The following is a 24,864-nucleotide window of genomic DNA, read 5'->3' on the forward strand; positions in this document are numbered from 1 at the left end:
GGAATATCTTATCTTATCTTAAGAAATGATTTGATTATTATTTAGATATGTCATTGGTCTGGGTAGATTTGACTTTACCGCCCTACAGGAAGTCAGAGGTCAAACTAAAGCAGAGCTGGTGGACTTGTTTGGAAAGATTTTAGCAGGATGGATGTTTGGGGATTTGAACATTGGCCTTTAAAAGCTGAATGTTGGTTTTCACATTCATTACACTGCTACATTAGTAACGGTCGATAGCACTGCAAACAACCCATGCAACAGTATACAAACAGGAATGGCAATACTCTTAATAATGGAGATAAAGTTAAATATAACAGGTGTGCTTGGTGTAGCTACCCCACAGGCTTTTTTTAAATATTAGTTTATTTGCACAATATTACAAAGTGAAATACATACAGAAAACAGTCATAACAGTACAGGAGAGAAGGGAGTCCAGCAAAATAAAAATATAAAAGAATTGCATTATTATGGTGTTTTCAAGGCCTAGCAACACATTCAAGCACATCTTATCAAAATCAAATATTTAAAACTTTATGTATTTAGATTTTTTTTTTGCCTGGGTCTGAGGCAGAGGAGAACCAGATAAAATATACTGTATACCAAATGGCTGATAAAATTTAGCATCATTTTGATATCGCTCCATCAACAATCAAGATGCACACAGTATACACACACTGCTATGTCGGACTGTATTATCCCCTCACAGAGCGTTGACTGAGGATGACTGGTCGCAGCTGAGCTAGCTGCCTGCCAGACAGCCTTGCTTGTTTTAAAAAAAGCCCCAGGGCCCTTTTAGATTTCAAAGGTTGAGGCGACACTTTTGTCACAAGGAGTTTCCAGGCACCCACTTGACATGATCAGGGGGAAAAATGTGATGGCATCTGTGAACCCTTGAGATGGTATGATAAATGACAATGTAGCAAAGACAAACAGGGATAGAGCCAGATAATATGAGGAAGTGAGAAGGGATGGAGGAGGGGTGGCTGGGTCTCTTTTGGCTTGCCTCTGACTGTGCTGACTTGTGGTGTATGTTCGTGACAAAGACAAAACAGACGAATTGTCACCAACACTTGAGTGGAAAATAGATTGTGTTCATCTTGCTATTGTTGTCCCTCCTCACTCAAGTCTCTGGGAGTCGGGATTTAGACAGACTTGGCAGGGTGAGACAACCTCCTTGTGGAAGATACCTATGCATCTATGGTTCTCATCTCAGGACTGGCAGCTAGGTGAAAGCTGGGATATAGCCAAACAGCTGCGTTTGTGCAAAAAAACATCTCTATTATCTTTGTACTGCTTTGGCTATTCATTTATCATCATCTCACGGTGAAATCTCTGTACCTGCTTACACAATGCAGGATTAGTTTGATCAAATGTAATAGGTCATTGCAGGAGAGAGAGCGGGGGAGAGAGCGAGGGAGAGAGAGAGGAGGTTTATTTAGGAGAGATCCTGTCCTATTTTCCACTCCAAAGATTGTAAGGATACGCCTTTATGTTTGTTTTGTCTGCATGTCTTTGCACCAGGATGATAGTGCAGTGAACTGTTTCTCTGAGCCAGTAATGACGGGGTCATCCAGGGAAAGCGCTTTGATTTAGCCTGTGGACACATTCTGCATCAGCTATGATGCCCTCATTATATGGTGACAGTACTCAACAGATTGAAAACCAGGTTCCTCCTAAGGGGCATATTGTAGGGAGGTCAGATTCTTAACATATCTAGACATTGTAGTGTTTGAATTTATGTTTTTGTGCCAGTATAAGAGCAAGGATGCAAGCTCAATTTGTTCATTCAGACAGTGTGATGTATAATAATAATGTCCATTTATCTTTTATATAATATAGTGATCCTGACCCAAAAACTGAGAAAGTGTCCTATGTACTGCCTACAAGAGGATCTCCATCTCACTGCTGTATGTATCCACTTATGAAAGTGGAAAATGTTTTACAGTGTAGAAGATAATATCCTTAAATGTTTTATTCATCAATTTCATTGTGCCATATGTTGGCAACAAGTGTTCAATAACTCAATGTGCCCGAGGAGCTCTGCATCCTTCTTGGGAGATTGGATAGTCATTTAGGGAATAACTATAATGAACCTCATACTTAAGGGGTTGAGGGATGATAGAGAGACGGTCTGTTTTTATTTTAACACTAAGATATTCTTGGGGAGTTTAAAGTGTCTCATTCATTGCAATTTCACCTACAAACAAGCATATTTTAACACTGTGGTTGAGACAGGTGGCAACAGTGCATGTAATGACTCTAAAATTATACTATTACACTTTTAAGATCTCAGGTAGAAACAGTATTTTGCAGCAGTTCGCTGTGTATATTTTATCTGAGCTTTCAGTAAAAGTTGAAGTCTGAAAAGAACTGGATCTATTGTGGTGAATGCTTGGGATTGCATGCAATAATGCAAGTTTAAATAGGGAAAATTAAGTACAAGAGATAAATAGCTACGGTTTTGTCTATTGTGTTTTCTGACGGACATTATCCTCTTAAAGATGATTCAAATCATCAAATATTCAGATCTTCTCTTAAATGATTACTAATTCCTGATTTCCTCATCAAGGTATACTCATTTTGGGGCGTACTGGTAGCTCACCCGATACAGCTGGTGCCCCATATATCAAGGCTTAGTCCTTGCTGTAGTAGCCATGGGTTCAAGTCCGACCTGTGGCCCTTTGCTGCATGTAATCCCCTGTCCCTTTCCTGTCTATGTATATATATTTAATTACATAAGAGAAAGGCTACTCTCCCTTAAAAAAAACACATTTTCAAATTTACATATGGTTCAGTTTGATGAAAATACACCAGCATTTACTTCCTGTGTTTACATATGCTGTTATTCCAAACTGCAGAGAGGATCTCTGACAAATGAGGCTGCCTTCAGACAAAGAAGTTCTGGATGGAAACTGAATGGTAATGAGTATATGCGAGGTATCCGTGATTATGCAACAACAAGAAATGGAGATGCCGAAAAGCCAAGATGTGGGGACTGTGTGTATGCATGGCACTTTGCTGCTGCCTGGTTTTGTTTACGTGCAATTAAATTAGCCTTGTCCCCAAGAGTGCCTGCTTGGCAGAAGGAGAGTGGTAAATGACAGATGACCCATGCGTTATTAGAACTGCTGCTTTGCTTTTCCTTTCATTTGAACATATTAAAATGTAAGATTTTTATCCAGCTTCTAATTCTGTGGTGCATATTATTTGCACTGGAAGCGGTGTCATTTTTCCTGACCAGAGTCCATATTAACATAAACACCTGTAAGCCAACCAGGATTAAACTCATCTAACATTATAAACAACTCCTGAAGCTTTAAACTGTAAAACTATTCAAGGGTCAGTCAGTAAAAAAACAGTGTGCAGTCAACAACCTCACCTCAGTTTGACCTCCTCTCCTTCACAGAGGCCTCTGTGGTCGCTGTATCATGGTAAGTGGGTGAGTTCAGCTGCAGGTCTCTGTCAAGAACAGACTAACCTGAAGCACAAATATACTGAATTCAGGGTCATTGCATTCCCGGAGGCAAATGTTAATGTGTGAATTGTGGTGTGAAAATTAGATACAAAACATAATCTTGCATAACCTATATACGAAGAGGGCCAAGAACAGTGTATATATATGTGTGTGTACAAAGTATGCTTAAATTGTTTTCTAAAGATTTTAAAATACAGGAGGGGAAATCCCTCAACATTCCATCACAATCCTTCCTTTGAATCCCAAATTTTCAATCTACTTATCCAACAGGGGAATATGACTAAGTGCACTCATTTTACATTTTGCAGTGTGCAAAATCACCATCTCTTTAGGCTCAGCAGTTCCTGTCCCAGGAGCTGTACAGACAGAAAGAATGATCCAGAGAAAGAGAGAGAGAGAGAGAGAGAGAGAGAGACAGAGAGAGAGAGAGGAGAAGTCAGCACTTCCAAAGCACGGAAAGAGACAGTAGCAGCTGTTAGCAACACAATCACACTATGCATAAGCATCTTTTATTTAATGAGTAATACCCTTGGACTCTGCAGATGAGTATAGACAAAAGGGGCTTCCTGTGTGTCTCGGGTTTTCAGGCAAATTGTCAAAATGCAATGTGCCTAAAAGAGATTAGAGGCAGAGGAGCAAATATTGAATATTCCACAACAGATGAGATGCTGTTTAGAAAAATATGCCTGTTTCACGACTATAGCAATGACAAACTCAATGCGAACATGCACACCATTGCGTTTGTTTGGGCTTGTGGATTGGGAGCTATTTGTCTAGATGATAACTAAACTATTACAGGATGTATCATATTTCTTATCTTATTCTACCTCTTGAACTTATCTACTGCGACCAGAATCATTTAAGTCAACATAAGTTGATACAGCACAATGCAAGTAGCCAGAGTAGAGCTTGTTATCATCTTATCGCTTGGAAGAGAGCCTCGGAGCAGATTAACAAAAAAACATACAGATATTATCTAGTTAGCAGTAGAGCCATTCATCAAAGTGGAACACAACCAGCCAAACTGCTTGCATGCCTTCATAATGGTGCTGTGTGTGTGTGTGTGAAACCTATGTAAACAGGGAGGGTTAAAGCATAGCTCTGGGGTTTTAAATAAATACTGGCTAGGCCTGAGAGCGGCAGTCAGCCTTAACACACACACACACAGCCATTGTTTCCACTGCTGACACAGAGAGCTAGCCAGCCACCATAGTTGATGATGAAGCAGGCAGCAAAAGCCCTCACTAACAGTGCCACAGTGCTTATACGCCATATCTGCTGTCAGCCATCTGGATTATTTGTAATATGAAGTGTTACTCACCACTTGTCATCCAGTGGCTGCACTTGTAAAAGTTAGAAATAGCTACTGGAAGCCACTTGAGCATCCGGGGAATTTGGCAATAGTTTGGTCAGGCTTGGATCCAGGCTCGGCAATAAAGTATTTTGAGTCCTATTATGGATACAAGTCACTGGGTCACAAAATAAGAAGAGGAATGATGTATTGTTAGGAATTTTGTTCCTTGTATTGTGTGTCAGTAAGATTGAACCTTTCAAATGATGCATATGAATGATTCCAGATACGGATAATATTTAACAACTGTATTATAGGACTTATGCTGGGCAGGGGATGCTAGATAGATCATCTGAACCTTACATCAGACTTATTCCATCTAGAAATAACATCCATATGAGTCACTGTGACCTCCAAGTCGGTCAGTTTGTTTGAAATAAAATGTCATCGTGCCATTTCTCTGAGGAACATAATAGCAATAATAAACCTGCTTGCAAAGTCTTTATCATGCATCAAAAGACTTAGATCAATATAAACTTGTAGGTCTACTGTATTACTGATGTTTTGGTGTATCCCTTTTGCTATTTATGCTGTTTCTTTTGAATGTTTTTTCTTATCTTGAGATCCGTATTGTGAAAGTGGTTTGGGGAAATTGGGAGAGATGTGGGTGTGTGTCGACTGTTGGCAATCGTTAAATGAGGAGTGGGGGATTTATACCCCAGTGTCCACATGCATCACATCACTTTGCCTGTATACATAATAAAGAAGTAATAAAATATTTGAAGAAAAAAATAAGCGCACACCTCTAATTGAAATGATGGGTTTTATTGATGGGCTAAGCTTTGATGAACAGATTTTCAGCCCTTCTATTCAAAATCTGTCTACAGAGGATAATTCTCTTTTAGTCTGAGCTGGGGAAAAAATCCAGGCAGATCTGTGTGTTCGTTTGTCTTAGATATCAAAACAACAACAGCTGCTGTGTTATATTATTGACTTTTAGTTGCAATTTGACTGATTTCAACCAGAACCAAAGCAGTATGAAATCATCAACAAATAGAATCACTTTAGTATGTATACCTTAAAGCCCCGGGTAACCCACAGCACCTCACATGGTTAGGATCATGAGAATAAACAGACAAAAGTTGGCAACCGCATTCCTGTCAGTGAGTCTGTCCCATGTGGCTCAGTGCAGCCGGGTTTGATTGGCATATAGTGTGTATTTGGAGAGGATGATAAGGGATTCTCAGACTCCAGGGGATAATGTGGGATTCTTTGTCTTGGGCATCAAACCAAAGCTGTGCTGCTGAGGAAAGCATCACTCCTCTCACTGCAGGCCACTGGATGCAAAGTCCTCCGAAATCTGCATGGAGGGATTATAAACTTTTAACTCTAAAACTCCTAACATCCTTTGAATGAATTGGCTGATGCATAAATCAAATCTTTCTCCCTTTTGCTTGCTATGGCCAAACAGATAATAGATGCACCCTTGATGTTTCAATTCCAAATACTTTCATCCAAATCTGTTTGATTTGACCAGTGTTATTTGGACTTACATAACTATTGTAGGTGCGTGAGCAGGTGGATGAAAAAGCGAAATGATGAGCTGCACTTTGGAAAGCCCTGAGCTGCACATAAGCAGCCAGCAGCGATAACCTGAAGGTGTGTGTGCGTGTGTGTGTGTGTGTGCGGTTGCCCACAGTGGTGTGCTGCAGTCCGCTTCCCCGCCGCTGTTAGTAGAGTAAACTACATGGACATTAGCGGGCGCAGCGGCACAACCACCGAGCCAGAGTGGATTAAAACAGCGTGCGTGTGCGGAGAGCCACTCGACAGACGACCCGTAACCAGCTGAGAAACCCCGGTGTGTAAACAGCAAGTCTGTTCCACCAGTGTGCAGCCCTACAGCTCAGGAAAAAGGGGGCTCTCGGTGAACTCAGTAGTGCCCGTGCATTGTGTGTCAGGCAGGCAGGGAGAGCTCGGCGGGAATGGCTTCATCTCCGTGCGGCAACAGTAACTTCGATTCCGGTCTGGAAATCAAAACTCGCTCGGTGGAGCAGACACTTATTCCTTTGGTATCGCAGGTGAGTACGCTACAAAACGTCAAACAAGTTGTTGTGTTGTTATTCCTGAACATGTTGTAAAAAAAAACCTCACTTTGGCTTCACAACAGCCGTATTCGGACACATGGGGCTAACTTTAACTCTCATGTTTACCTGTTTGTACACGAGACTGCGTGTTTCCCTCTCGTGCTGTGTTTAACGCCTGTCCAGCGCGTGAGGAATCTGTTATAAGTTGTTATATTGTAACTACTTAAGTTGTCGTCGGTAATGGTTAATAATTCATTACAGCCCGCAAGCTACTAAGTGGACTTGTTCCAAGTTGCGCACAGCAAAGGTTACCAACTAACTTTACCGTAACATGTAAGTCAAAAAAAGGAGAAGCATAGATTTAGTTGTTGTTAGGCAGACGTTAGAAGGCTACAGAATTACATAACCGGCTACACTGAACTCCAAATGGGGAAATAATAATGGGAGCAATTAAACCAATGGCCAGCCATCCAGAAAAGGATTAAATGACTGATTCATTAATTAATTCCTCGTTTTGCTGGAGATCACCAGAAACTTTCCTCACACTCAAGTTGTGTGCTCCTTCTTTCCTGCACTCACTCCCACTTCTTCTAATTGGCCCACTTTGAGGCACGTGTTTTGTTTTTCAATAAACAGAGGAAGATGAAAGACCCCCACTTAAGGCCAACAACTCCTCTCCTTCACTGCCCAAACAGCAGTCCCAGCTTTAAGAGCATGCAGTTTAGGCCAGTGAGTTAATTCATGATTGTATTGTAAAGTGCAGCAAACTCCAAGGCTGTGTTGTCACGATTCTTTTAAAAACAATAATAATGCCATTCTAAGTGGTTGATATCCATTTGAGTTACAATGGCAGATGATTCATCTTATAGAGCTTCTGCTTTTAACACGATTGTTTTCCACTGTGGTTTCCAGCATGGCACTTAGGTTGGGAAGTGGGTTGCGTCTCCTGAACAGGGGGATGAGCACCAGTCTTATAATATGCTAACGTCCCCTCATTGTGCAGGAGGCTAAAGGGCCAGAGACCTTTTAAAGTTCTGTTGTTTCCACTGAGAAACCGTGTAAGAGAAAGGCACCTCACTGGTGGGTTAACGGGGACACTGTCCTTCCCCCCCGTGGCTCACATTAAAGCCTGCTTCCTCCCGCTCACTAGCTCATTTGAAAGATATAAGGTCACCCTGTACTGAAGGGACATGGGGTTAGTTATCAGAAAAGGACATCTGTTAGGGGACGTGCTTTCTGTGTAGGCTGTTCATTTTATGGTCATATTGGTTTTCGCTCCTTCGTAAGTGTACACCAAAAAGAACGTTTAGGAGGAAATGAGGGTTAAATCCAGGTAGGGTTATACCCACAGTTACCATAAGAATACTTTTAGTAAGCACTGCTGTAATATTGTGCAAAAAGCATACAATAAACCTGCTGTACTCTGCGTTATCTTAATAATATTTACGCTGCAGCAAACTTATGGTGCACTCCTGCCCGCTGAGAAAGACTGGCTGAGCTCCAGTCTATAACATAGAAGAATGTGCTGTATACTGAAGTCCACGGTTGAATAGTGGGCCTCAAGGACAATCTTTCCTAACTTTCTTTCTTTTTTTTTTGTTGCTCTGTGTGAGGCATGTCCCCATAGCAACAGAGCTCTGCAATGCTGAAAGAATCAACATTTCCAAGGACTATTATCTCCATATGTTGTGTTTTGTTGTTGTTGTTGTTGTTATTAGGATGTCATCAGAAGGACGGTCACTCAGCCTGTGCTGACTGGTACATTAGTTTCACCTGCTGTGAGCACTTTTCTTTCAGTGTCCGCTGCCTGGGAGTCCGCTCAGTTAACTGCTAATATGCACAAACCGTGTTTCTAGAGCTGAAACCATTTGTTTTGCACTTACGATAATCGATGAATCATTTAAATCATACAATGTTGAGAAAGAAATCCAAATAATTTGTGGTTCCAGCGTCTCAGACAAAACATCGCCATGAGCTCTGGGAAATTGTAAATTATTATTATTATTATTTTTCTGATTTTCTGTAGGCCAAACAATTAATCGCAGTAAAGTGCAGATCACTCGGTAGTCCAAAAAATTGTAAGTTCCCTCAGTAACATGCATGCATTTTACATGATAGTAATGTACATGGGTTGTATGATCGTTGGGTTAATGTCCAGAAGTAGGTGTGGTAGCCGAGAAAAATGAAGGGACTTTGCTGCTATTTATTGTTTTTTGCATTTACAGAATACAACTAAAGTCTGCTCACTCGCTGTCTTAGGGTGTTTAAGGCATACGCACATAATCCAAACGCCAAAAATAATCTGTCTACCTTGTGTATATTCCAGTAGTCATTTGAAAAGACGGACGTTTAACCCAGCTGTTGTACTCCGATTACGTCTTAATGTGAATAAGATAACTCAGTTAAAGGGTTTATGTGATGGTTCTGAGAATCTGTATTGCCCATGGCTCATAATTGAATTATTATAGTCAAAAGCACTGACTGTGTGGGCTGTGTTGCGCAGCCTTTCCTCTAATGGAGCTTTGTGTATGTGTGTGTATGTATGTGTTTGTAGGGGTCATTAGATAACTGTCAAGGAGGAAATGAAAAAGCAGTGTCAGTGAGAAAAGCTGGTGTATGATAAGGTAGCATGTTGTGCACTAGCCCCTTCTTTTATTATGTATCTTCTCTCCTCCCTTCTCCTCTTCTTGCTGTGACGTTGATATCCTCAGGCCTCTGTTATCAGCTTCACTCCCACCAGGGTGTAATTATAGGCCTGGGAGTCTCCCAGCCTTGCAGTACGTACACACACACACACACACACACACACACACCATACACATGCATGCAGTCCCACCCACGTCTTCGCTTTTCATGCTTGTATGTTCACCTGTTTTACGGAGTCCTTGTGTTTGCACTACTCGAAGACTTTTTTGCAATTAGAATGTGTCTGAGTGCTGTTTTCGTAAGGCGGCCACCTGGATGTTTTCTAGCTGCACCCCCCCCACACACACACACCAGCCCTCCATCATTTTGACCGTTCACTTCACCCTTTTCAAAACAGAAGTGACTCTTACTTGAGTTAACAGAACGATTCTGCTCAGCTAGGAATTCACTAATGTGCTTTTCTTCACCTTTTCTGCTACAGCCATCTCCGTACCATTGTGAAGGGGCATAGTGAGGGTAATGAATTGCTCTGGTGGTGGTCAAAAATGTAATGGGCATCGCACAGAGAGAAGGGAAACTAAGTGAATGTGTCGGCCGTGGTGAGTGTCCCACGTGTGATGTGCTCCGTAGCCCAGCTGGAAGGCAATTAACGATAATCTGGGCTGCTTTTTCCTTGAGATCCGACTCCTGTTTTGAAGTGGTGATTAGTGAAATAACAGTTCTGTTCCTGGGTTTTTTTTTTTATAATTGTGCTGTTTTCCTAGTAAAAACACACCAGCCCTGTCTGGGTGCGGACATGGTGGTCCTCAGGCTGACGAGGTGTAAGGGTGTTGTTTGGAGGTAAAGATGTGTGGGAACGTATGTGGACCGGGGAGTAATATCTGAGACTTTGATCAGATTGGTGAACATTTAAACACTTGTGACACTCTGGCCTTGTGATTACATAGCTATGCCCGCTCCATAATTTTCCTGCGGGGCTTAGTCAGGAGTTTCTTAAAAGATTTTCTACTATAATTGGGCCTCGAAAATCCGTTCTCTGTCCAAGTTTGTTAGCGTCGACTTTGTCATGCTTCCAGGGGTTCTGTGGTGCTTGCAGTTTTGCCTTCTGATGTAAAAAAAAAAAAGCTATTCCATGTTCATTTTGCACAAACTGGTTTGGAATGGTGTATTTATTACTGAAGCAGAAGCTCAGTGGCAGGCTTGAGGAAGTGATTTTTGTCACATAAATTCCACGTTAAATAAAACGCTCACAAAAAAGTACTCCATAAACATACTCCTCACTTAACAGCTCTATAACTACGGCCATCAGTCAAATTTTCAGCCCTCTTTCTGGAAATATTGGAAATGGAGTTTTATTGAGGTATGAGGCACTATTTTCCTCTTAACGGCCCTGGTCCTGTGGTGGGGTGACATGACAAACGCCCAGGGAGTGAAGTTGTTTTTCATACGCAGACAGAGAGGCAATACTGTTGCCACGAGCCCTAACAGATCTGCTTCCTCCAGCCGTATGATAATAATGAAGACAAATGGGTCCCTGGCATGAAGGTGAAACCACATGAGGATTACAGTGTGCCCACAAGCATGCATGCGTGTGCATACACACTAACAGACCAAAATATACTTCCTGGGTATGAGACAAAATAAGCTTTTATTGTGCGTATTTGTGTGTATTGTGGAATAATGGTGGGGGATTCCAGTGTGGTTTGTGTGTCTTTGTATCGGCATACTTTGGTATGCGTGATTGTTTGCTCATGGACGACAGAAACTAAGCGAATCGGTGGTGCTGGTGTTTGAGGTTGACATCGCCACGTGCCTTCGTGTTGCCACCATGACCTGTCACCTCAGTATCAGCCTTCAACCCTTCGAGGCCATAACCAAAACAGCAATGTGTGTGATAACACATTTTCAAGGCGGGTCAGACCGGCACCATGAGGCAACCATTTTTTCCTGTTGTGCCATCATCAGTGGAAGATTGTATGCCAATGTATACACACACACACACGCACTCATTCATTTGCCTATACAGTCTCCTTGAGTTGAGACTGGCAGAGCATGTGGTTTCGAGTTTTGTTTCAACTGATTCCCCCTGGTTCCAACCTCAAATCTGCGAATCACAGCGAGCCTGACAAGCATTATTGTTGCGTAAATGAGGATCTGAGGCAAGTTCTTGCTCAGTGGTAGGTAGTATACACAGGCAGTCAACAACTCTGTGTCATCAAATTGAATAGAGATGTAATTCCACTTTCAATTCCAATTCAACTCCCCCTGCTTTCTATTAAAGTGGTTGCATTAGTCAGCCAACTTTGTCAGTTTGGATAATTCAGATTCTCTCTCCTGATTATTACACAGACTCTCCTAAACCTCCCATCCTCACTCTCTCTCATATTTAATTTTTTGTCTGTCTGTCTCTCTCGCTCTCACTCACACACTCACACACACACAAGGCTTGCCTGACCAGTCTTCCCCCCTTGTCCTCCCCCTTAGGCTTCTTCTCACTATTGCCATCAAGGGAGTCATTACAGATGGCTGTTCTCTTAAGTGCCGATAAAAGGGTCCGTCTCCCATGTCGATCCATTGACCTCTCCCTGGCTAATATACTTCCAGATGAGAAAGTTGTGTCTTTTCATGTGTGTCTTTCGTTTATGTGTGTGAGTGATTGCATGTGTGTGCCCGGAACCTCCCAATAACCCAGCCTAAAGGGGTTTATTCACCCAGAGAGAACAGCAGAGTTAACTTAATGGTGAAAAAAGCTATCTCGCCCTCTGCCATTTAAATTATCTGAAGGCTGTGGCTAATAGCGATAACCGCTTTTAATTGTCTTAGGGAAAGCTTCTGCCTCCGACCAAGACGTATTGCTCGGAGGTTGATAAAGTATTGATTGAACATCCTTCCCATTATCAGACAGCCTCAATGTGGCTTTACCTGTGCTCACATAGCTCCAAGTCTTGCATTCTGTGTCAACTGAAAATGGAAAGCAATTTCAAGGACCTGTTCTCTATAAAGTAGGGTCCTCTAGTGGCTTTTGGTCATTTTCTGTCAGACAATTTGGTTTAATTTGTCCAGGTTTTGAGATATTCAGCATTGAGATTTCTGCCAAAGAAATAGCCCCTGAGAAAAATGCTTCTCATAAAGACAAACCAGAGCATTATCTCTGTGTATGTTATATTAATTGCATTTTTTAAATTATATTATTGCCATAAACGGTTAAATTAGATTCTTAGCATTCTTGTTTAGTATCAGTGGCTTTCTGGCCCATTACCAGCCTGTATTTACAGCATATTCTTAGTTTATGATGATAACGATGAGACGTCTCAGAAGCGTGAGCGCACAGGAAGAGATCTCTATCAGCGGGGATGTGGTGCCTAATGTAGCGTTGTGTTTTGTGTTGTCCAGCCTCACTGGAAGCACCCTCTGGACTGAAACAGATGCATAAACACACGCCCAGAAGCACAGACAAGGACATACTTATTGACATTAATTACTATGTTGTCGCACAGAGGCCATCTGTGAACTTTAAGGGAAGCCATAACAGATTCCCTGCCAGCTAAAAGTCTGTAGCTTAATATTGTTTATAACGACACGTCATTATAAACGATATATACTCGATATCTTGAGATAGCAAAAATACAGTTTTCTGGCTTTACTCTCTACAGCACTGCAAGCCGGTACAGAGATATAAAGATAGAGATAGTGTTACTGTACATGCTGTCAGGACAGAAGAGACTGAAGTGTGTGATAGGACAGCCCACTTACTGTAATCTTGTAGGCATGTACTCTCCCACTCGCCTTGTCATGTATTGCAAGAGATATCACACAACGTGTCTATATTGTCTGCTGCCTGGACAACCACAGGTAAACAGATCAGTATTTGGCAGGCAGCTGTTTGCATCCCAATGCCTTTCTGTTGGCAGTTTCTTGGCTCGGTGGACTGATAATTCTAGTCCTCAGCACATGGCATTGACTAGGACAGTTGTTTACAATGTGGGGTCGCTAGAGAAAGATCTGCAAATCCAGGGGAAGGCAGGAAACCTTGCCAGTATTCCCTCCTGTCTACTCTAATATAAAAAAATATTGATAGTGCATCATTAAAAAAGTTAATATTAGCAGATATTGTTACTTCTATTATTAGACTTTATCTTACTTTGATTTACCCATGGATGTGCAGACACTATCACTGGAGTGCTTTGATACTAAAGAAAACTTCAAGACGTGATGATTCTCAGGCAAGTTCTGGATCTAGAAGGAGTCTTTTTTGCTACGAGTGATTTTATGGATGTTTATTCCTGATGGACACGGGAAATAATGATATCCTTAGAAATTTTTAATTCACATATGTTTATCAAATCATGACTCTGACAAAGAGTTCTGACGCAAACTGTGGCAATCAGGCTTTGAGGGTAGACCACCATACTTGCCTTTCACGTCATGTAGTTTCCTTGCCTCGCGTCCACGTCTCCCCCTCCATGTCCCTCCTTCAACTCCCCTGCGCCCTCCGGGGAGGCCGCCTCAGTTTGATAACTTCTGCTCTATGCGATAGGCCAATCCAGCACTTCATAAATCAGTTTCATGATCCTATCAGGCTTGCTAGTTAACTCCCACTGGCCTGTCATTGCATTCATATTTTATAAACGTAATGCAAAAAACAAACAAAAAAGTGTTTTCTAAGAGATACAGTAACAGGGAAAAATGTTGGGAACATGGATTGGGACATTTGGAATATCCCAGGAAAAGAAACTTTGCTGTTGGTAAATAAGGGTGTTTGCTTTGGATGTTATGATTGTATAATGATTTATGCCTTAAGATCATACAGCACAGACATTTCTGACGTACATCCCAAAGCTGTCAAAGTCATCATGTTTGTTCTTCACTCCTCTGCGGCAGCAACATTGCTGACTGCACCACAGAGGAATCCTTCAGTCTGGCTTGTATGTGTTAATTGCTTTCTTCGAGCGTCTTTGAACTTCTCCCCTCTCGATAATGAGTTCTTTTAAAGAGATGAGGTTTGACATGACAGAACAAAGAGAGTGTGAAGGACACGGAGAACACAGAATACCAAACGTTTTCTTATCTGTTCTAATTCTGAATAGGCAGACATTTCAAATATTAAAAGTTACTCCCACAACATAATAATAATATAAGACATTTTATTTCTGAACTATTTTTATTGCAAATATTGACCAATGTTGATTTGATATGATTACCAGTTAGCGTATTAATTGCACTGAAAAATGCATTGGCAAGTGTGTCCCTTTTGACCTTGTGCAACAGTATCACTTTCAGTGGGAGCCCATTAAGCCCAGAAGAGTAAAACTTAAAGTACTACTAATACTGAGCACATACTGGAATCCTTGGCGTTATGATGTGAGCTCTGGGTGCTGGAGGAAGGTGTATCAGTATGTAAGCTATAGCACCTTGTTTGTATGCTTTGCACCCTTCCTCTGTTGCTCTGCCCAATTTCCTGATTTTGTTTTCCTGTCACACACACCTTACTCTCTTGCTCCTTCCTCCTCTGTCTTCAGCCTTGCATTTCGTTTCTCCCCATCTCTCTCCACTTAGCCCCCTGTTTTCTCACTTTTAATCTCGGTTTCTCCAGAGAGTCCCGTGTCCCTGTATCACCTCATTAATTTTGCCGCCTACTGAAAACCGAGCCAGTGGCTAAAGGTAGTGCACAGAGCTGAAAAGTTCATCCTTGCCACTTCTCTAAAGATCTTTTACCTTTTTTTTCCCCTTCTGTGCTGTAAACTGAGACGTAATCCTTAGCACTGCGCCTATTCTGAAAAACAGTAATGGGAACAGCGTGTAACCAGCTCAGCCTGATTTGGCTGTCCCTTTTTTTTCTGACATAGAATACTTGAGCGTGATCAAGATGATGGTATTCTCACCATCTTTTGTCTGACCGTCACATATCTTCAGGGGAAATGTTTTTGGAAACCGACGCAGTGTTGAAATTGCAACTGTAAGCAGATAGGATCTTAAACATTGTGAAAAGACTTAGTGCCAAGAATAGGACAAAATCATTTGATACTGATAAGATTACACCGAGGTGGTACCATGTTTCTGAACAAATAGGTTTTGTTCTCAAGTACCGTACACCGCCAAACTATATTTAAAGTAGCCAGATTTTCACAGGCTATTTTAAAGTTGTTGTTTCAAATGGCAGCTTCAGTATGGATTTATAACAGGTCAGCAACTGTGAAGAAAAGAAAGAGCATTGTGAATCCTTTGTAGATTGTCCCTTTATATAGACCAGTTTGCTTGAAGAGATTATTTACGTCACATTTTAGGGTTTGAATGCTGATGAGGCAGAATCATGAAGACAGTTAAATAAAAGTCTACCAAGCACGGATTCCACCTATCGCTGATGTATTTGTCCTGTTGTCCAGCCCTAGTGATGCTCGTTCCAGTTCGACAACCTGAAAGCACCTAGTACCTATCAGTTTGGTGAGGGTTCTCATCTTGTCACTGTTTCTGGGTGACTGAAGCCGGTGGGTGACAGCTGGGGGCCAGCCAGCCGGTAAAACACAGTCCAGTATGGATGTACTTACACACAGTGCCAACCCCTATAAATAAGTTAAAGTCACTCGCCTTCTATAAATAATGTTCCGGTTGTTCTGGACGTTCAAGCGTGTCTGTTATCTGAAGGGCTGAACGGAGCTTTTCGAGTTGCTGAAGATGAAGACATTTCTTGTGTTTGGATGGAGAGTTACTGATTGGGATTATGTGAGGATTTATTATGGGCAGGACTTTGTTTTTGTTCTTTAGATTGGATCACTCATTGTTTATGTAAAAGCTCCTGTTACTGGTTCAAATAAACGGTTTTGGAGGTTTAAATACAACCCTACTGGAACTTCAAATATGTAATAACAACGATGTAGTGAAAGCATGTTCCCTGAGCCCCCCATGAACGGGTGTGAGCGAGCCAGTGTGTCACAACACAGGGCCATTATGCAGTCTGATGTCGGGGGGAGCTGCATTCCTTCACCGGGCTCATATTTCGAGCTCTTACAACGCGTATCGTGTGAGTTCTGTCTGAAATTGTGTCTATGTATTCTTTTTAGGAGCATCACGGCTAGGGTCAAAAGTCAAAAAGTCAAAAGTTTTAAAGGGGGAGACCTTTAAGCACTCTATACTGGCTGGTATGCATGAGTTATGGCCTTCCTCCCCACCAAGGGCTTGAACTTCGCCTCACTTCGTTCGCTCACCACTTTCATCAATGAATCATCCTGCTCGGCCACTATCCCCCTGCATCGAGGTTTTTGATGTTCGGTTTGACACACTTCATGGATTTATTAATGCAGCCGTTTACTTTTTAAAGTCCCTTTCTTCTCAAATGTCAAACCTTTATTCTTGGAAATGGCTTGGGGGTGAGGATTTGTCTTGCTCTGGGGATAGTTTGCAGTCGTGTTGACTTTCTTCCACACCTGACGTCTTATCTTCCCATCTCCTGCCTTTCATCTGTAATATTTTTTCTTGCAGTGGTTCAAAAAGTGGGAGGGCTAAAATCCTGGAGGTACCTTGTGAGAATTATTTCTTTTTATTTGATTTGTGCCTCAGCAGGCGGTTTAGAAGCAAAGCCCATTTTTCCTTGTCACTTTGCTTCTTCATTTAGGAAAAACATGCCTTATTATTTTAGAAACAAGTCAGTGCCTTTGTGTCAGGTGTATTAGGTCAGCGTCCTTAAAGCAGCTACTGCAGCCATTCTTTTTTCCCCTGCAGAACATGCTATCGCTGTGGGAGGCTGTCACAGAGCATGGTTAAGCCACTTTCACACACTGTTCACTGCACACTATTATTTGTCCATTACTTGTAATTACCCATCATGATGACTGATGGAATGTTTTCGAGGCTGAGTTGGCAAGCAGTTAGGATTATCCTGTTGAGGACTTTATATAATTACCCAGTCATTAAACACAGCTCAGTGTGAAGACAACCTGAGGGGGGCGACTTGCCAACGGCTCGGTTGTTGTGGTTGTACCTCCAGATTGTGGAAGCAGCCTGTTGTCGTCACGCTATTTTGCATCCAAGAAAGTGACCCTGGGACAAATGTTGTCTGAGCAATGGCTGCTGCATCGTGTCATTGTGAGCATTGAGACCAAACTGACTCAACACTATTCTTTGGAGTTTAGAAATCTCCAACAGTGGCATTTTACACTCAGGACAATGCTTTGTGAGGACTGTTTAACAACCTAAGCTGATGATGATGACGTGAAGATGCAGGCTGTAATTGTCGCGATTGTTTTGGATTGGACTTGTGGTTACACCTAAAGGACGTTGGGCGATGATGGATATGGAAACACTTCTCCGGCAGGTTGCGTCGATTTACAGTTCCGCCTCTTTGGGTTTTACACAGGTACTCATCAGTCTTTACTGCCGCCCCAGAAGATCCTTACTGAGATAATTGAGGAGCAGAATGAAGAATACAATAGAGCCTCATCAGGAACTGGAGTATGCCCTTTTCAAGTGCTTTCATATCATGTTTCAGCAACACAAAGAAATCATGGAGGGGGACAATCAAAGTTTGGAGTCAGATAGCAAGAACAAAGTAGGAATAGTGCTCTGGGCCACATTGTGTTTTTTTTTGTCGGGGTCCAGAGGTTTCAAAGAGAGAAATTTGTTATAGCCTATGTAATTTTTTTTTCTTCGTTTCTTTTGAAGGTGCTACATCTCACTAGGTGAGACCGATCTAAATTATTCAACTCGTAGGAGAAAATTGTTTTCATGGTTGACTTTGTGGAGCTTGTCTGCTGCTGTACGAAATACAGAATACCCTGCACCTCAAGATCGTTGAGTTATTCATTAATTGCAAATTTCGGTCTATTTATGCACACCAGGATCAGGACATGGACATGAAACCTTCCACCCAAATGTTTTTGTTTTCTTTGCCTATACTCTTCCTGGAATGTAACCGCTTGCCTAATACAATCATATGAATATTCTATTACAGAGCTGCAAGTCTCATTCAATTAGTGAAACGAAATATGACTTCAGTATCCTGGCAAAGGCTTTCTTATGAGGCACACTGTTTGGAAGTTATAAAACATTCCAGCAGCGGAATCTGATGGAGAGATTGGAGACCTCACATATAGATGTAATATTTGATGTCTCAATGTTTTTTCTGCTGTGTTTTGCTTCCCTTTGTTACATTTCCTCGCCAAATTCAACAACTGCCACATCCTTGTAAAAGATTTATTCCGAGACGAAAGTATGAAAAAGACATCTCTACGAAACAGCCTGGTCTTCCATGGAACAAAGAGCCCAGTGTAGCCTGAAGAAATTTGTAACTGCATACGGTGTATATTTCCAAATGGGTGGGATCTCATCTGCATGGCCCTGCTGCCTGGCCAGAGATCTCTTTGATATTACGTCTTGGATGTTTTGCGAAAACTTGCTTGGATCAAGGATGTCTGTGCTGTCAGGCTGGCTGTCTTAGTTTCACTATGATAACGGTTAGATCCAAGTTAGAAAATCTAGAGTATGATTTGGCTCGTGGCTATTTTCAAGGGTTGCTATTTTTTTGGCATTATACAGTATCTAACATCTGTTTGAGATAAGCAAGAACATTCATGTTTTGTTGTTCACGGCCTCTAAAATATTTGTTACACCCTTAAAGAGAGATGTTGTCAGTGGTAGCTGTCGGCAGATGCCCACCATTCCAGATATATTGCTTTATCATCACCCACATGCTGGTAGGAAAACAATGGGCCCATCTTCAGCATATAGGCAGGAGCTACACTAATGAAACACCTAGGGAAACATGATTGATTTATTGCTTAATTATTTATTTGACAGTAGAACCTCCCATTTTGTGTTTTTCTCAGGACAAGTACAGAAAAGATCCTTTTTCACTCTAGACTCTAAGATTATCTTGGAAGAATGATAGCTTTTAAGCATTGCTATAATGTTGTATTACATTTATGTATACAACATGAACTAAAAATAATAACTAATAATCATCAAGCAATCTATTTACTTCTCACACTTTAGTTGCTTTAACTTTACTGCGTCTTGTAAGACATCAAAATTGACGTTCCCTACTGTAGAGAGGTTACAAGTTAATGTCATTCACAATGGCACTGAAGACATTAAGTCAGTTTTACATATAATGTAGTTTTACGTTTTGGGAAATATGCTTATTTGCTTTCTTTCTAAAAAATAGATGAAGATTGATACCACTCTGTATGGTAAATATACAGCCAGGAGCTGCTTAGCTTAGCTTAGCTTAGCATAAAGACTGGAACAGGTGGAAACAACTCTGTCCAAAGGTGACAAAAATCCACCTAACAGCTACCCACCTTCAACACCTGCTACTTTATATATATATATATATATATATTATATATAATATATACTATATATATATATATATTATATATGTATATTGGATTTCTATGTGTGAACTGTTCAAAGATGCTTCACAGATGCCAGAAAGATATCAAGCAGGCTATATATCTGGTCATGTCAGGGACTGGTCAGAGAGCCGTGCAATGAGCTATAGCCAATGAGAACAGACATGGGCTGTCATCTGTAGTAGGTCTCTGAACCCAGTCTTATGATTTGTAAGGAGGGTGCACAATAACAACGTTTCTATTAGAACACATTTGGCATAGCAGGAATATTTATTTACCTCAAACTGTCTGCAGAAAAGACAATTCCTGCTGCCCGCATATCCCAATGAATTCTTTCACCAGCGCATTTTGTTTTCCAGTTTGCATGTTTTTTTGTGACAAAATGTAGTTTAGAGACCAGACAGAGTTGTCAGAGACTCCTTCTGGTGAAAGATCTTGTACTGTGTCCCCCTTAGCTGATCAGTCATGTAGTGTACGAACCACAATGACTTCAAGATTCCTGACAGAACGTTGTGTACAGCAATCTAACGTTTTTGAAAGTTGTGTAGTGTGACCAAGGCTTAACATGTTATATCTTGTTTTTTCATATGAATTCTTAACGTCACTTTGCTTGGCTAATAAATAGTCTAAACATAACCCCTCTGTAAACCTACACTTTTAGTTTTAGTTTGAAATGAAAAGATACGATGTGTTCATTAGTGAGCTTTGTTAGATTTGGACATAGCCAGACTAGCGGTTTCCTCTGTTTCCAGTCTTCATGCTGGCCGTAGCTTCATATTTAACAGGCAGTCAGATCAGAGTGATATCCTTTGCTAATCTAACTCTAGGCAAGAAGGCACTTAAGTGTATATCCAAAAAATGTCTGAATATTTCTTTTAAATAGCTGACTAACAGTAGTTGATGCAATGTTTTTTTAAATATAGGCAGGGAATTCAACTGTAACATCCAATGGCTGCTTTGCACAGCAGTGAAGAAACAGTGGGGGGGGTCTTTTGATAAGATGTAACTTCAATAATAAAGGGCTTTGCCTTTGAGTGCCCCATGGCGCTGTGTTTAACTCAATATTGGCATTAGATTAATTGTATTCCTTTTTTTTTTCTTATTCACTACTCTCCCACCAGCAACTGTAAAGGGTTTTAAAGAGAAACAAGGTCGGTGAACCACAACAGTAGTTTGTGTCATGGTCTGGTGCTCTGCAAACAGCCGAGATCGATTCCCTCTGCTCCCCTTCCCATCTTAGTTAACCTTGGATTGTGGTTAACAGAGCAAAAATTGATCCACAGCCATGTTGTGTTTGTCTACCCCCCAGCAAGGACCATTGAATCAGAGGTCACTCTCACTCACACTGTCTCATCTCGTCCATACCCAGTGTAGCTCTGAAAGTTTTTAAATGCCGTAGAGTGAGCCGGTAAAGAAACTGCTCTCTTTTAGTTTCAGAGACTCGTTGTGCTTAGTTTCTTCTGGAGCTCCTCTCAGCCGTACCTTCTGTTTTTCTCTGTCTTAGCTGTCCACCCTCTTTCCTTATTTACTGTGTGCCCTCTGCCACTCTCTGCCCTATCTCTCCATCACAGCTGTCCGTCTGTTTTTCTCCCAGGTTTATCATTCTCTCTTATCAGCCGCTGCTGGTTCCTCTAGGCTTCCTGCACCTCATATCAGCCTGACTGATTACACTGTAGATTATGTGTTACTGTCAGTGCAGTAACAAACCAGGTCAGTGGGGTCTCATAATACGTTTTTTTTTTTTTTTTTACTCGGATGAGTAATACATCCTCTCAAATATCAAACATCGGCTTTTGTGCACATTTGAACCAATCATTCAAATAAAACTGTATTATGGGAATTACTGATAAAAGATGACTCTCTGTTTGAATGAAGACTGACTTGAGTTAGGTTGTCAAGATTTGTCATACGTACTACAACCAGCTCAGGTCAGAGTGACTGTGGAGAGCTCTCTGCTCAGCACCGTCAGTGGGCCCACTTAAGACTTGATAGATTTCCCATTATTTTCAGACGGCCATGATGGAGTACCAGGTAGCACACAGCCTGTTCTGCTTTCCGTTTAGCTTCTACCCCCTGTGTAGAAACACTACCCTGCTATGGCACACAAGTGGTAAGCCAATCTGCTGCCAAGCCCTGGAGATAAATACTTCTCTTCATGGGAAACAATCACAAATATGTAATCTGGAAACCCTTGGCCATGTTTCCGTCCCTCTATTTGGAAATCCGTCTCGGAGAGGTTTCAGAGAGGCTATGAACACTTGAACCGTGGCAGAGCACCAGTGATCGATGCCAAGCTGTATTACCAGGCAATAAGTGGGATTATATTTGTCGTTTATTTGACAGTGAATGGTCCCTTGGAAAATATGAGCTGAGTTTATTGGTTTTGTCTACCGTGTGCCAACCTTACGATCTATTCTGTTGTTTTGTCTTGGATTCTCTGCATACACTTGGGCAGGCCGAGCCGATTGACAGATTGTTGCAGAAAAAGCAACTGAAGGCAACACAGATTCAAAATATGATATAAGTAACACAACCAACATTTGACTTGCTGCACTGTAAGACTTATGGTCCATTCAAAAAATCTACTTTTGACATTTTTCAAAGGCTCAGCCATAAAAAAAAAGTTACTCTGCACTGTCAGCATTAAAAATATTTTGATTGATATACTCATTGTTAAATTGGTTTAAGTGCTTTGTCCAGTAAAACATATCTGCATTTTTCATTATATTTGAGGGGCTCCTTGGTGAGTCAGCTAATCTGACGAAGCTTACATTCCTTACACAAAAAAAATGATGATGCACACTGCAGCAGCACTTGCTGTTATGCCGTGGTGCGACAAAAGCTGGAACAGGAGAGAAAGAGTATAGTGTATGACACGTTTGCCGTGCTGTGAGTCATACGAAGAGCCTGGAGCAAACATTTCAGTTGACTACTCAAGGGTTAGATGCCACCTCAGCTTTAATGGGAAAGTCACGGTCACCTGCAGAGATTTAACTGCAAAGAGAACAGATACGACAGTTTAGTTGGCAAATCATGTTTTCCTTTGACCGTGAAAATGTACAGTGAAAGCAGCTGAAATCACAGTTCTCTACGGGGTCATTCCTATTTTCCCAGGGTCCTGTGTTCATCTGATTTATATAGCACAAGGGCTAATGGGAACATGACAAATGGTCCTATGTTTCCCAGTTCTAGGATTAGAGTTAGGGGGTAAGGGAACCTAAGACCCTGGGAACATAGATTTACTCCCTTCTGTACTAGAATAGTAATTAAGAAAAAGTCAGTGTTAGAGCTTGGTTCAGAACCTCAATACTATTTGAGTATTGAGTGCTGAAAACTGCTTCAAAAGCCTGGTCAGATGGTTTGTCAGTGTTTTTTTTACTTATTCTTCAATTTTAGACTTTGACTTATATTTTGTTTATCTTAAGTTCTTGTATGTTGCCTATGTTAAAGGCATAGCTGAACATTTTGGGGAATACTGTAGTTCTCTTTCTTGGTGAGAGTTAGGTGGGAAGATCAATGCCATTCTCACATGTGTACAGTAAATATGAAGCCACAGCCAGGATATCTTAAGATAGCTAGCTTAGCATAAAGACTGAAACAGTATAGATATTACTGTGGTATCAATCTCATCTAACTTTTTAGGAGATTAAACACTAAAACGTTGAGAAATGAACAAAAGGGGTTGTAGAAAAACATGCTTGTATTCCTCAAAAGGAATTGAGAAAAGTATTGTTTTAGTATGAAACTGGTAATGTAGTTACACCAGTATCAAAACTTACACCCAGCTTTAGTTATGACTGCTGAAGAAAAAAAATAAAATTCATATAAATCTATATATAGTCTTCATCTTTGTCTTCGGTAAAGTAAATGGTTAGGGCACAGAGAAGACAGTGTCACAGTATGAAAAGCTCGGTGCATGTAGGTTCCAGGGCCCAGGTGAGCCATAGCCTCTGGCTGCTCTGTATCTGATGCTGACCCCCCCACAGTACATTCCTAGATGCATCCCCAGGTACACCGGAAAAGGGCCAGGTGAACAGTTGAGACAGCCAGAGGGAGTTTGACCCAGCAGTCACGTTGTGTTCAGGGCACATCTCTCCTCTCCTTGGTTGACCCCCCCTCCCTGACTTTCTCTTTGTCTGTCTCTGTCTCCCCTCCCTCCCTCCCTCCCACCTACTTTCCAGAGAATTACGTGAGCAAGAAGGAATGAAAAGCGGTATTGTGCTCTGTTGACTGCAAGCTGTGTGTGTGTGTGTGTGTAGCTGTGTTTCGGTGGCTGTCTTTTCTCTACTTTAGCGCTATGCAACTATGCAGATATCAGAGCCTTGGCATGCCACAGTGGTCACAGGAGCAAGGAACATGTTTTAACCAGTGTCATATTTACTATCTTTTCCATATGTCCGGGTCCAATCTCACATGCAACACACACAACATGTCTCTACAACACCAGGGGCATAATGTTCTGTTAAAAAGTTGTTTATTACATCTCTTTTACTTGTACAAAAACAGTTTTATTCACTGAATAATGTAGATAGTGGAATATAGCCTAGTAAAATTGCATTGTTTATAATACATTGCCTCATAGTACTGGCTTGGCATAATGTTTTGGAACAGGGCCCTGGACCATAATACTGTGTCCGCTAACATACTAGTTAGACATCCATGCCTATGTGTGGCCACATTGAGAATGAAGACATATTTGAAATTGTTTCTCATAATGAGGAAAGAAACAGATCAAGGTTTGCATTTTATCTGCTTGTAGTGTGCAGTTAACCTATTTTTTTTTTAGTCAGAGAAAGTGAATGGCATGCATTCATTTAGTACTACTTATAGCACAAAGTATTGGAAACCAGCCAGTACCAAAACTTGGCTTTGAATGTCTGAGCAGATTTGTAATTTGGTTTACTTACTCTTTCATCAGATAATGTTTTAATGAATTTTAAAAAATCACTTTAGTCTATTTTATGTAGAAAATGTTCTTGTGTTGCTGCTTGTGTTTAAGGACGTCGTCGGACAGTCGGGCGA

At 41.3% G+C, this 24,864-nt stretch overlaps 1 protein-coding gene across 1 annotated transcript in view; it reads left to right on the plus strand.

Moving 5' to 3' along the window:
* The first annotated feature begins 6,463 nt into the window (after positions 1-6,463).
* The window catches only part of ctnnal1 (catenin (cadherin-associated protein), alpha-like 1), a 47,696-nt gene continuing 29,295 nt past the window's right edge, over positions 6,464-24,864 (plus strand). The window contains exon 1 of the mRNA XM_035681441.1: positions 6,464-6,844. Coding sequence (XP_035537334.1) covers positions 6,749-6,844 — 96 coding nt within the window. The 5' untranslated portion in view covers positions 6,464-6,748. The remainder of the gene's footprint in view (positions 6,845-24,864) is intronic.

Source organism: Morone saxatilis, unplaced genomic scaffold (assembly GCF_004916995.1).
Source record: "Morone saxatilis isolate NCDOM2014 unplaced genomic scaffold, NCSU_SB_2.0 Contig9, whole genome shotgun sequence".
In the NCBI taxonomy this organism is placed as follows: Eukaryota; Metazoa; Chordata; class Actinopteri; family Moronidae; genus Morone; species Morone saxatilis.